General features: G+C 40.6%; 1 protein-coding gene across 3 annotated transcripts in view; it reads right to left on the bottom strand.

Moving 5' to 3' along the window:
* Positions 1-13,690, bottom strand: part of reln (reelin) — a 101,413-nt gene that overhangs the window by 11,123 nt on the left and 76,600 nt on the right. For all 3 annotated transcript variants that reach the window (XM_087797268.1, XM_087797270.1, XM_087797269.1), the window contains exons 34-53: positions 12,593-12,866; positions 12,379-12,519; positions 11,277-11,454; positions 11,124-11,208; positions 10,878-11,060; positions 10,644-10,812; positions 10,470-10,575; positions 8,793-9,019; positions 8,512-8,735; positions 6,837-6,987; positions 6,272-6,780; positions 5,351-5,519; positions 5,127-5,267; positions 3,852-4,029; positions 2,839-3,032; positions 2,524-2,774; positions 2,301-2,455; positions 1,178-1,392; positions 933-1,110; positions 42-217 (exon numbers count right to left, since the gene is read on the bottom strand). In XM_087797268.1, the coding sequence (XP_087653394.1) occupies positions 42-217; positions 933-1,110; positions 1,178-1,392; positions 2,301-2,455; positions 2,524-2,774; positions 2,839-3,032; positions 3,852-4,029; positions 5,127-5,267; positions 5,351-5,519; positions 6,272-6,780; positions 6,837-6,987; positions 8,512-8,735; positions 8,793-9,019; positions 10,470-10,575; positions 10,644-10,812; positions 10,878-11,060; positions 11,124-11,208; positions 11,277-11,454; positions 12,379-12,519; positions 12,593-12,866 (3,904 nt within the window). The remainder of the gene's footprint in view (positions 1-41; positions 218-932; positions 1,111-1,177; positions 1,393-2,300; positions 2,456-2,523; positions 2,775-2,838; positions 3,033-3,851; positions 4,030-5,126; positions 5,268-5,350; positions 5,520-6,271; positions 6,781-6,836; positions 6,988-8,511; positions 8,736-8,792; positions 9,020-10,469; positions 10,576-10,643; positions 10,813-10,877; positions 11,061-11,123; positions 11,209-11,276; positions 11,455-12,378; positions 12,520-12,592; positions 12,867-13,690) is intronic.

Genomic DNA, 13,690 nt, shown 5'->3' with positions numbered 1-13,690 from the left:
ATTATTCACACAATAAAGTCTGATCTGATCTGAGCACTGACTTCGCTCCTCGTAGATCCAGGTCCGCCGTGACGGCTTGTCTGGCGTCGGCGCCTCCGAAGTACAGAGCGGTTCCTTCCACCAACACGCCGCAGTCGGTGCAGGGGCGCCCGCCCTCCAGGGTCTGCCACTGAGGCCCGGCAGCCCCGTCCCAGTCGAAGCGCTCTTTGAGAGACGCCTGCGACACAAACATCAGCAGAATATTGAACATTTCTAACTTTCTTTATTATTAAATGTTGGGTTTTTAAAGCATTGATTTTTCTAAACCATTGAATTCAATCATTTCTATATTGTTTTGTTTATATTGAATAATTGAATTCAATATTTCTTTATTGACCGGTTGATTTTCTATTAAAATAAATAATTGAAATATTTTCAAAATATATATATTTTTTTAATAGTAATATTTAAAAATTCCACCAGAAAAGACCAAAATAGTACCGAAGTGGTGGAACTACTACAGTATACTTACATTTTTATATTGAATTTGAAATACTACAAATAAAGAAATACTTAATTTAGAAAAGTTATTTCTAAATTATGGGCACAATGTCAAAAACTATGTGTAAATAAAAATGATTCTTTCATTTTGAAAATATCTTAAAAAAAATTATCATTTTTATATTGAATTTAAAAGACGACAGATTAAAACTTATTGAATTAAGACATTTTATTTTTTAATTATTGAAATTAATTAAAACTCTGTGTGCAAAACCTTTAAAATTCGTTTTCAAAATATAAAAAAAAATGTACTGAATTATTTAAAAAAAACGAATTTGAATTTTCAATATTCATATTATTTAATTAAATTATTTAAAATTAAAATGCACGCTTCAATATTCTGGGGACACTGAGGTACTACAAATGTCCGACCGGACTTCTGGGACAAGTACCTTCAGGGCTGTGCTAGCATAGCAGTTGGGTCCCGTGAACCCAGGGTCGCAGAGGCAGCGCTGATCCAAACAGTCTCCGTGTCCCTCGCAATTGTTCCCGCACGCCGGCCCGATGTAGAAGTTCTCCACGGCCCACTGGATGTCGGAATGTTGCTGGTAGAACCGGAACCTCACTGAACTACAACACGGATTCAGATGGAGCATGGATTTGTATGATAGGAGTCGGGGGGTCCGGGGGGACTTACGTTCCGGCCAGGCTGTCGGGAAGAGGATACACGACCCTCTTCCATGCGTCCGCGGGGAAGAAGACCGAAGGCTGGGACACCTGACCCCCACAGCGCGGGTCAGCGGGCAAACACTGCGGCACCAGGTACTTCCAGGTCACTCCGAAGTCCAGGGAATACTGAACGTGGACTTGTCTGTCGGCGTGTCGCTCGGGAACAATGCAGCCGACAGCGATCTGAAGCAAGAGAGTATTTTATCCACCAATGAGATGTGACGAAAAACAAGGTTTTGCTTTATGAACGGTTTTGAGCTAAAAACGATTTATCAAATTGACTTAACCATGTATAGTATTATTGTGTGAATGCTGGGAAGATGTGAACCGTTTAAACTTTGATCAATTCAGCTTGTTCCCGAAATGAGGGCTATGTTTTTAGCTCTCTTTTATCTCTTTCTTTTATTTCTCTTTTTCTATCCTTTTTCTCCCTCATTTATTTCAATGGGGAAACTCTTCAACTCATGTTTCATCTCCTTCCACTTTGACCTACTACTTATACTTTTGACTACTAATTCCACTAATACTTCCACCACTCCTTCTACTACTAATACTACTACTACTTATACTTTTACTACTAATTATATTAATACTTTGTCATTTCTACTACTTCAGCATTTACTACTAATTCCAATTCTTCTACTTTAAATACTAATTCCACTACTACTTTTAATACTACTACTGCTGCTATTTTTCTACTTTTACTGCTAATTCTACTACTACTTTTACATTTCTACTACTTCCACTTTTACTACTAATTCCACTTCTTCTACTTTAACTACTAATTCCAGTTTCACGTTTGAAAGGTGAAAAAATCAACCTTTTATTCTAAATATGAGGCCAAATCATCAGATTGAACCGTGTTTATTCATTTAGGATGAACCTGAATGCATCAAGATACCAAGCAATCTGTCGGGAGTGCGCCATCTGCTGGGGAAATACAGCGATCGCAGGGAAGTCAACGATGTCATTCAGGTGAGGTTGCTTTGGCATCTTTTCTAAAGGGTGTTCTTGTGAGGAAGCCCCGGGGCAGACCCAGGACACACTAGTAAAGGTTTCTCTGGATAGACCTCTCGGATAAGCAAGTTTACCTTGAACTGCATGACCCAACTCTTCCCGGGAATGATGTCGTGAGTGACGGCGTAAACTTCTCTCCCGTCCGCGGTGCCACAGACCATCACGCCGTCGGGCGAGCTGCAGAAACGCTGCAGGGAGCAGTCCTCGGAGAAGAGCCAGTGGTCGCTCACTGCGGAGACAAGAGCACGTTCCTGACTCTGCCGATCGACGTCCAGGGGACGGGCTTTTCGAGGTCACCTATGGGGGTCTCCTCCTGCTCGCCCAGCGGGTCCATCCTGCCCGAGGTCTCGTCCGCGGGCGCCCTCTCGTGGTTGGGCAGAGCCACTCCCCCGAAGGTGTCCGAGATCTGCGCCCGCGGGTCCGACCCGGCGATGAGGACGTTGTCCAGAGCCCAGTCTCCGTGGTCGGCGCCCTCGTGCTGCGGCTGCCACCAGCGGACGCGCACGCCCTCTTGGCGGGCGGCGGGCGGCAGCAGCACGTTCACGAACCTTTAAAAGAAAACGACCGGCGTCAGTCTCACCGACTGGCGACGCCGCGGCGCCTCACACTCACCCGGGCTTGGTGTACAAGTCGTAGAAGATCTCGGTCAGAAGGTGCCAGTTGATGCCTCCGTTCAGACTGTACTCCAGGAGCACGCCCTGGTTCCTGTTGCCGGGCGGGATCATGCAGCCGTACATGAAGTAGAACTGGATGAACTCGGCGCTGGTCAGGTTCAGGTCCACGGTCACCAGCTGACGACTGCAGCTCTGCACGCACACACACACACACACACACACTTGTAAGGTAAGGTAAGGTAAAACTTTATTAAATTGTTTTTTTCCAATAGCCACAGAAAATACAGCATTTTTTCATGTCTCAGGTTTATTGAATTTAAAAAGATAGTTAATTAAAAACTATATAATTTAGGATTTAAAAAAATAAATATTGATATTATATTATCAAACTCTGTAAAAAATATTTAATTTTAAAAATACTATATTTATTATTTTAATTAAAATATTTAAAAAGAAACAACAAGTTAAACCTTTACATATAGAAATGATTGAATTAAATTACTCCCAAAATAATTAAAATCTAGAATAGAAAAACATATACAGTATATACAGTATAACTATAAATATAATAATTCAATATACTAATGCTGCTGATATATCAACAATCCAGAAGTGAAGAGTTTTCTTCATACAGATGAATTTCTCAGGAATTTCTTCTTTTTTTTTTCGTTTTTTCAGGATATTTTTGATGCTTCGATGGACTCTTTGTTGAAGCTTAGAGGGAATTAAGGCTTTTGTCATCAAATAATTATCAACGTTTTATGGCTTTTTTTAACTGAATATTGGCGAAAATGTGTAGTTTTATTTCAAAAATGATGGATGAAATAACTTTTAATATCATGAATATAGTAGTAAAGGAGGATGCTCAGCCCTTATCCTTCACTTTTATTTAAGATAAGATACACCTGAAAAATAACATATAAATACTCTACTACTCTACTCTAAACACCGGGGGGGTTCAAGGGTCAGCGGGGATGTGTGCAATCGCCAGCAGGGGGCGTCAGTACTCACCCCACTGAAGTGCAGGGCAGAACCCGAGGCCACGGCTCCACACACGGTGCTGAGCTTCCCTCCGGTGAGCATGTGCCAGTGGCTCGGTGACGGCGCTCGGCTGAAGCTGTCCTTCAGCTGCGAGGGCAGAGCAGCGACGGGCTCGTCGCAGTACTCGCCGCCCCACTCCGGGTCACACCTGCGTCCCAGAAGTATGCGCTCATATTAGAGTCATTACGGTAGAAGGTACACAACGCTGTCGCCCCGATCACAGACCAGACTTTCTTTCTCAACACAGTAACTCCTCGATGCTCAGTTTGGCAAATCAGTTTATGGAAAAATAAATAAATAAATGCAAACGGATGAAGGGACGAGTTCACTGAGAGGGAGTGAGATGAAGAGCATAATTGAGGTCGATGACGAGGATGAAAGTGAATTTATTTGGGTTTGTTGCATATAAATTGTTAGACATTCGTATCAAGGTTTCATTATCTAAGCTTGATGCTTTAGTTCTTATCATGATATACTATAAAGTTAAATCTACTAACAAGGGGCGTAAAGTAATATTGATTCAATATCTAATTTATTATTGTTTTGTTTTTGGTTTAATGATATCAATAGGTATCAATATTCAACAGTGATGTTTTGATTTTTAAATCTTTGTTTACTTTATTCTATTTTAGGCTTTAAAATCATGTTTTTTAATTTGTTTTAATCATAGTTATTTTAGTTGATTAATTTTGCAATGGTTTATATTTCAATAAGGTGTGTAGAAAATATAATAATTATATTTTTTAAATTTACAATCAACATTTTTTTGTTGCAGTTAAACCTCCGGCCTCTAGATGGCAGCAGTCATTACGTTCTCCACAACTAAAGCTACAATAAAATTATGCAAGAAACTGGAGTTGACTGAGGACGAGAGGATGCAGTGACTCCAGCAGGTTTTAAAGCTGATGTTTGGACATATTTTGGTTTGAAAACAAATGAAAGCAGTTACGACTTCATCAAGAGTCATGTGGTCTGTAAATTCTGCAACACCAGAGTCAAGTACTTGACAATACTACACATATATCCTTGTTACTACAGTATCACTTTATATCATATCCTTATTGTATCAACAAATTATTGTGAATGCACAATTAGATTTTGTATTAAATATGAACCACTGAAAAACTTTAAGTCATTTTGAATAACTGTCATTTATAAGATTTCTATGGCCACATATCAACACAACTGTGTGTAGCAGAAGTGTTGTAAAGTGTAACCGCTGACGAGGCAGAGATTCAAACTCACGCGCATGAACTCTGCTGACAGCGTCCGTGGCCCGAACACATGTCAGGGCAGCCGTCCCCGATGTAGAGATTGTCCAGAGCCCAAGTCTGCTGCTTATCGAACGGCGCCTGCTGGAACCAGCGGAACCTGGTGGCTGGAGACCTGGAAGTCCAAGAAGAAGACGTTGTGAACAAGGATCGCTCTGGTTCTGGTTCTGCTGCCAGGAAATTAGAAGCGGTGCTGACCGTGCGTACGAAGGGATGGGCAGGGTGACCCGACCCCATTTGTTATACGTGTCCGACACGAGGATCCTCTGCAGGGTGTAAGAGGAACAGTCCGGACTGGTTGGCAAACAGTCTCTGACGACGGGTTGCCAGGTCAGGCCCAGATCCAGAGAGAACTCCAGCTCCACAGCTGCAGGTCAGAGGTCATTGAGGCTTGACTATATTAATGCATCTCTAATGTTGAAACCTCTTTGAGATGTTTTTCTAAGAATTTAATTATTTATATTTTTTGAAAAACTGAAAACAATCTTTTTATTTTTTTTAAAGTTGAATTAGGTTTTTCTTAAATACTTTTAATTTGTTATTTAATTAAATTCCAATAATCAAATCATCACGACGAACTTTAAATCAACAGAATGATGACACTATTATACCAACATTTTTATTATCAAATAAAAGGATACAAATTTAAAATATTAAGTTTAGAAAATGTATTTTTGAATATAAATTTAATTCAATTTAACATTTCCTACGTTGACACTTTACATTGTATTATTGAAATATTTTTTTTAATTATTTTATTATTAATTAATTTAATATAAAAGCTTGATCATGTGATCGTCTGCTGGTCACATGATTGGCTGAAATTTGGATCAAGTAGCTCGGTGATCTGTTGGTTTTGTCTGACTCTGTTATACCAACATTTATATATTGAATTTAAAAATTAAAATTAAAAAATATATTTTATTTAGAATATTTCAAACTATATGTGGAAAAAAATACAATTAATATAAAAAAATATATATATAAAATATGTTTTTATTAAATTAATTTAATTTAATTATTAAATAAAAATGAATAAAAGCTTAAAATACTGTTTTTTAAGTCAAAGTTTCCACATCTAAAAAGTTAAATACTGATGAACTTTGATGAACTTCTCACAGTAGCAGGACGTGGTGACGGAGCAGGAGGCGGAGAAGTCGAACTGGATGAAGGCGTCTTGACCCAGACTGATGTCCGTGGTCACGGCGTAGCGAGTGTTGGACTTCTCGATGAAGGCGAACGCCGGGCCGTCGGAGCCGCAGACGGGCATGCGTGTCCCGCCCGGGTGCAGGAGCCAGGAGCGCCTGTCGACGGCCGAGAAATCGTCCTCCAGGGGTCCCCAGCCACTGGCGCTGCCCCCCACCACCACCTGGTCGATCACCCACGGGCTGTAGAAGTGACCGTTGTCGGAGGGCTGCCACCAGCGCAGGCGGGTGGAGGGCGTGCGGGCGCGCAGGGGGATCTCCAGGGCGACCAGGCGAGCCTGGTTGCTGTTGTTGCTAAAGAGGAACTCCTGAAGGAGACCCCAGGTCAGACCCCCGTTCAAAGAGAACTGCAGCAGGACCGGGTGGGAGCGGAGGTCTGGAGCCGCTTTGCCGCAGCCGAGGCGCAGGAAGAACTGGACGAACCTGCCGGAAGCATGGCGGTTGAGACGAGAACATGACGCACCCGTGGACGTCCTCACCTGGCGTTGGACAGATCCAGGTCTTTGGTGAGCAGCATACGAAGACCGTCCTCGCTGAAGAACAGGTGGTTCCCACTGGACATGATCCCACATTTCCTGGACGGCTTCCCTCCACTCAGCTGTCTGAAGAGGTCCGCGTCCACAGCGCCACCTGCAGACAGATCCATGCACGTGTTAACGAGTCGCCAATGAACAGAACAATTACGAGAATCACAATAATAAATCTTTTTTAATGCAATATTTTCTTAGAATATTCCCGAAAATTACGGACATTTTTGTCTGATGAATGAAAGAAATGCTTTTGAATTTTCATGGGGGTCTTCTGCCCCCTTTCCCCTGACCAGACCCAGCTGCCTGCCCTTTAAAACCTTCACTGAAAGCTCAGTAGTCTATGTGATAATTTTCAAGACATTTTATGTTCGTTTATTTTTCATTTTGCCCCCCAACATTAAATAAAAGGTGCTGATATTTCTTATGTATAACATCATATATGGTTTAAATTGATCAGATTGTCCATGTTTATATTTTCATGGGGGTCTCCTGCCTCCCTTGTGAACCCCTTTACCTTGAACTGATCGAGCTACCCTGGCCCCCTAAAACCATCACTGAGAGGAACATTATGATTTTGTCTTCTTCAAAATTCACAATATATTTGAGTTTTCAGGGGAGAACTATTTCAATTGTAATGGGGGTCTCCTGCCCCCCTTGAAATAAGCAAAGGAGCTACAATTCTGGAGATTTGTCTTAGTATTTAATAAAAAGCATATGATTAAAATTTGACCGAAATTCAAGATGTTTCCAATTTTATTTAGGTGTTCTGCCCCACCTTGTGCCCCCTTTACCGTGATCTAGTTAGATTTCTAATTTAATTTTTTTTTAATTTTTGTCTATTCATCCATCATCCATCTATCAAGCCATCTATCAAGCCATCCATCCATCCATTCATCCATCTATCCAGCTTTCCTTCCATCCATCCATCCATCCATCCATCCATCCATCCATCCATCCATCCATCCATCCATCCATCCATCCATCCATCCATCCATCCATCCATCCATCCATCCATCCATCCATCCATCCATCCATCCATCCATCCATTTATCCAGCTTTCCATCCATCCATCTATCCAGATTTCCATCCATCCATCCATCCATCCATCCATCCATCCATCCATCCATCCATCCATCCATCCATCCATCCATCCATCCATCCATCCATCCATCCATCCATCCATCCATCCATCCATCCATCCATCCATCCATCCATCCATCCATCCATCCATCCATCCATCCATCTATCCAGCTTTCCATCCATCCATCCATATATCCAGCTTTCCATCCATCCATCCATCAATCCATCCATCCATCCAGCCTTCCATCCAGCTTTCCATCCATCCATCCATCCATCCATCCAGCCTTCCATCCATCCATTTCTCATCCATCCATCCATCCATCCATCCATTCCTCATCCATCCATTCCTCATCCATTCATCCATCCATCTATCAAGCCATCCATCCATTTACCAATTACTTTTATTACGTTTTACTATATATTATAAGTTATTGTTAAAGCTTACTTATGAAGTGTTAGAATTAAAGGAGATTAAATTAAAATATAACTATTTTTTCTTCCCTCCCAAGTAGATCATTCATTGGCTCAATGTTGAGTCGCTAACCTTCGAAGTCCTCCTTCAGGAAGTCAGGATTGGGCGTGTCAGACCCGGAACAATCGGGACCAGAGTATCCGGGGTCACAGTCACAGTGGGTTCCGCCCACGCAGGTCCCGTGTCCGCCGCACATGTCCTGACACTGGGGGCCGATGTAGACGTTGTCGATGGCCCAGGTGGGCGGAGAGGAGCCGCTGGAGAAGAAGCCTTGATACCAGCGGAACCTGACGGACCTGCAGGGACCAGAAGACGTTGAGACGGTCGGAGCGGAGACGTGAAGCGACACCTACCCGCAGAGACGCAGTTTCCCGAAGTGTATGACCTCCCTCCTCCAGCCCTGAGTGGTGCCCGGGAAGTAGATGCTGGCAGGATGGAGCTCCGTGGAGCAGAGCGAGGAGGGCTGTGATCCTCCGGCACAGAGCGGCACCAGCAGGTGCCAGGTGGCGCCGAAGTCCCGCGAGAATTCCAGACGTACCGGGTTGACGGAGGAGCTCTCGGCTGTGCATCCGACATTGATCTGGAAACACAAATGGATTTTTCTGAGAATTAACTAAATATTTGATTTCTATCAGATCTTTATGACATAAGAAATGATTTAGTTTAAGTTTGAAAATATGAAGAAATATAGGGAGTAGTTTACAAGATATCAGATGTTTTTTAATTCAAAAGATCTGTCAATTTTATCTAAAAAAAAGTCAAGTTTAGGTTGAAATGCACAACCAGTCTAATATGACGGATGATTACTAGTCAATTTTATTTTGATTCATTTCCTTTTGAAGTGGACTCAGAGGTTTAACTATAAATAACTATATTTAAAGCAACAACATCTTTATTTAAACTTTTCTGTAATGAATAGTTTATTTTTCAATAGTTATAACTCATACATGAAAATATATTGGATTAAAATGATAAGAATTTGTGTAAAAGAGGAAATAAGTTAAAAAATGCTCTTAAATATCTTTGAAAAATGTAAGTTCAAGCTTAAGTTCAAATCCACTCCCATTATAATAGAGGATTTTTAATTATTCATCAGATGTATAATTACTCGATGATTATTTTTATCTAATTCTTTTGACTAAGAGGTTTATCTGACCTTAGTGACCACTGGATGCAAAATATAACTATAGTACAAGCAACAGTTTATTTGACATCAGTATTGAAAATGATTTCTTTCTGTAATGATTACTTTAATTTTCAACAGTCAAAACTAAATTACATGAAGAAAACTTTGATTAAAATGAGCACAATTCATGTTAAAGAGGAAATAAAGACAATACAGTCTCTTGAATATATTTAAAAAATAATAATAAATTAATAATAGAGTATTTTTAATCATTCATCAGATGTTTATTAGTCGATGATATTTGGTGTGTTGGACGGGTGACCCCTTGACACAAAATATAACTATATTTAAAGTAACCTTGACTATGAAACAGTAATGTTTAACATCATAATTAAAACATTTTTATCTGTAATGATTTGTTTAATTTTGAACAGTCGTAACTCAAATATATAATGAAATACTGGATTAAAATTTACAGGATATATTTAAAAAAAAAATAAAGAAATTAAGGGCATTTTCTTCCAAATTTGAAGTTCAAATCCACTAAAATTTAAATAGATTATTAATCAAAATTGTTCAATAACTTCATGGACTCAGTGGTCGTTGTGTAATTAGTGTGATACATATATTACAATCTAATTTTACTTTAAAGCGTAGTTTTACACCTTTATTTAGTTTTTGTTATTTTCTGTTTATGAAGCACTGAGATACTTTCGGAAGTTACAAGGAAGATAAAACAAGAAACTGACAAAACAAGAATCTTAATGCACATCAGTTACACCGTTCTGACACTAGGGGGAGCTGGAAACAACCTTTCTAACTTAAATGTTGCAGCTTTAATGTCAGGCGTTAAGAGCCAAATACTTTGAATGTTTAAAGGAAAATCTTAAAAACCATCGTGTACCTCAAACTGTATGATGGTGTTCTCGTTCACGTCGATGTCTCTGGTCGTGATGGAGTGTTCTCCGAGCTCGCTGGACACAAACACCATGGCCGACTCGTCTTCATCCCTGCATCAGAAACATCATTGTTTCAACGTAGAGTTTCGATACGGATGGTTTTATTCGGGAGGTCGTACAGGCCGGTCTTCTGATACGGGCAGTACAGGCCGGTGTTTCCGCCCGGGGAGAAGAGCCAGTTGGACTCGTTGGGACCGTCTTCAAAGCCGTCGATGACCACGGGTGGGTTGTGTAAGGAGCTGCCGTCGATGATGAGGTCGTCGATCACCCAAACCTCCTCCTTCTTCCCTGAAATCAGTGACGAGGAACATGACAAACTGCGGCAGATGTTTTTTCCACCCGAGTCGCGGTACCGCTGTTGTAGGGCTGCCAGAGCCTGAAGCGGGTGGCGTTGGTCTGGGCGCTCGCCGGGAGCGGCAGGTGGAGGAACAAGGTGTCGGTGGAGGCCGGGAAGTAGAACTCGTCCAGGAGCAGCCAGCTGATCCCTCCGTTCACGGAATACTGCAGCAGCACGGAGTGGGAGCGCTCGGGGATCCCTGCGGGGGAAACGCGTGGTTAGAACACGACGGGATTCCTGGAGGATCTTCAACTCAGCTGACCTTTGGTGATGAACTTGAAGGAGAACTGGATGTACAACGTGTTGGAACAATCCAGGTCCTGGGACACGATCATACGCATGCCGTCCTAAGGATGAAACAGAAAAAAAACGTGAACACTTGTTGAGCTGTGAACGTTCCCGGTGGTCCTCGTACCCCTTTGAAGATGAGGGCGGTCCCAGACTTTAAAGGCTCTCCACTCAGAGTCCCCCTCTCGGCGCCGTACACCTCGGGCCAGGTCTCCTGCTGCAGGTTCTCATTAAAGTCCTCCTTGAGGAGGGACGGCAGAGGAACCGCCGGCACACAGTGAGCTCCTTCATAGCCTTTATCACACCTGGAGACACACACGGGTTAGAAAACACGGATGTGTGGAAGTATATTAGAATATCACCATTTAAATTGTGAACTTTTACATTTTTTAATTAAATGTTGTTTTTAAACATTGGATTTTTTTTAATTATTAAAGTAAAAAACTTCTGTATTAAAAGATTGCAAATATTTTAACATGTTTTGTGATTTTTGTTACTGAATTAAATAATTATTAATAAATAATTATTATCATTGAAAGATGTTCAATCTTTTAAAATATTTTTTTTTATTATTTGCTTATTGAAAATTAGTTTTTAATTGAATAACTCAATGAAATAACTTCTAAATTGAAAGATACAATTGTTTTTTATTGAATAACTAAAGTCATTTTTATATTGAAAAGTTGAATTTGTTTTTATATAATAACTTAATTAAATCATTTCTAAATTAAATGGTTGAATTCGTTTAGTTATTTCAATTTTATAAAATTAAATATTTTCAAAATAAATCAATTTTTACACAGTTTGATATTCCTATTCCAATAATTTGAAAAAATAAATTTAAATTTGATATCATTTAATTTATTTTAAATATAAAAATGGTGCTATAACAGTCACACCAGACAAAACCAATAGATTACCGAGCTACTTGATCCAACTTTGAGCCAGTCATGCGACGATCATGTGACTGATTTAAAATTAAAGTAAAATTGAGTAAAAATGCTTAAAAAAAAGAAAAGAAAAAAGAAACATATCCATTTTGAAAATATTATATATTTTTTTATTCAATTATTTAAAAAATAAATAAAGTCAAGCTCTTCAATAAACCTATAATTATATTGTCATTAAACATTTCAATGAAGAAAAGTTGAAATATTTAAAAGCTTAAATCCATCCTACAATATTCTGATGACACACTTTCACGCTCACAAGTTGAAGAAGCTACTTACACGCAGCGTCCGTTGTCACACAGTCCGTGTCCGGAACACATCCATGGACACCCCGGGGCGAGCAGGACGTTGTCAAGAGCCCAACCTTCAGCTCCAGGAGTGAAATGAGTCTGAATCCACCGGAAGCGTGTTCTTGGAGAGCTTGAAGGATAAAATCATTTTATTAAAGTAAGTTAAGTGACGTGGGATTGATGAGTGGATCAGACGAACGTACTTGGCGGCGCTGGGAAGATACACGGTGATCCTGCGCCAGCGTTTGTACTGCGTGGACGTGTAGACGGAGCTCTGGGTGTAACCTGCGCAGCCGATCGCTGGAGGGACGCACTCCGGCGTGATGAGGGCCCAGTGGCGTCCGCAGTCCGTGGAGTACTCCAGCCGCACGCCGTGGGAGAAGGAGGTGGATTTGCTGCAGCCCATGCTCATCTCGAACTGAAGGAAGGACGAGCCGGACACCTCGAAGTCCCAACTCTCTGCATACCTGGGCTTCTCTGAAGGTTCGTGTCGGAAACATCAGAGACTTAGAGGACAGCGAGTATGGACTTAGTAGCTACAGGTGTGTTGTCAAGAATCTGTTAGTACGTATCACGATACACGGTCAATGATACCATATATATAGTGATATACGATGATACTGTAGTAACAAGTATATAGGTGTGATATTGTCGAGTACTAGACTCTGGTCAAGAATCTACAGACCACATGACTCTTAACTTAACTACTTACATTTGTTTTCAAACCAAAATATGTCCAAACATCAGCTTTAAAAGCTGTTGGACTCACTGTAGCCTCTCGTCCTCAGTCATCACCGGGATCTCGCAGGATTTCATTGTTCCTTTAGCTGCGGCAGATGTAATGACTGCTGCCCTCTAGAGGCCGGACGTTTAATTGCATTGATTTTTCACTGTTTCTTTCATTGCAGCCACTAATATCATTTATAATTTATATATATATATATATATATATATATATATATATATATATATATATATATATATATATACTTATATACTTGTTTTTATTTTATAAATAAAAAAAACATCTTGATATTTTCTTACACCTCTAGTAACCGTGACATCATGAGTCTGTACCTCAACGCTTGTTTTTACTTCAATTCTCGGCCATCTTGGAAATGCAGTCTTCCTGTTTAGCGAGACTCGGTATAAGAATGGCGGAGTTAGCGAGCTGAATTATGACTGGCAAGTGAAACCGCACACATTTAGCTAGCGTCAGTCGAGTCAGCCACACCTCCTTTTTATGCAAATCCAGGAAAACTGCTGAATGGGAATCAATCCCAGTTTTGATAGTGAAGTTA

This window comes from Callionymus lyra, chromosome 8 (assembly GCF_982586985.1).
Source record: "Callionymus lyra chromosome 8, fCalLyr1.hap1.1, whole genome shotgun sequence".
Classification (NCBI taxonomy): Eukaryota; Metazoa; Chordata; class Actinopteri; order Syngnathiformes; family Callionymidae; genus Callionymus; species Callionymus lyra.
The sequence above is the reverse complement of the archived record's forward strand: the minus strand, read 5'-3'. Positions and strand labels throughout refer to the sequence as shown.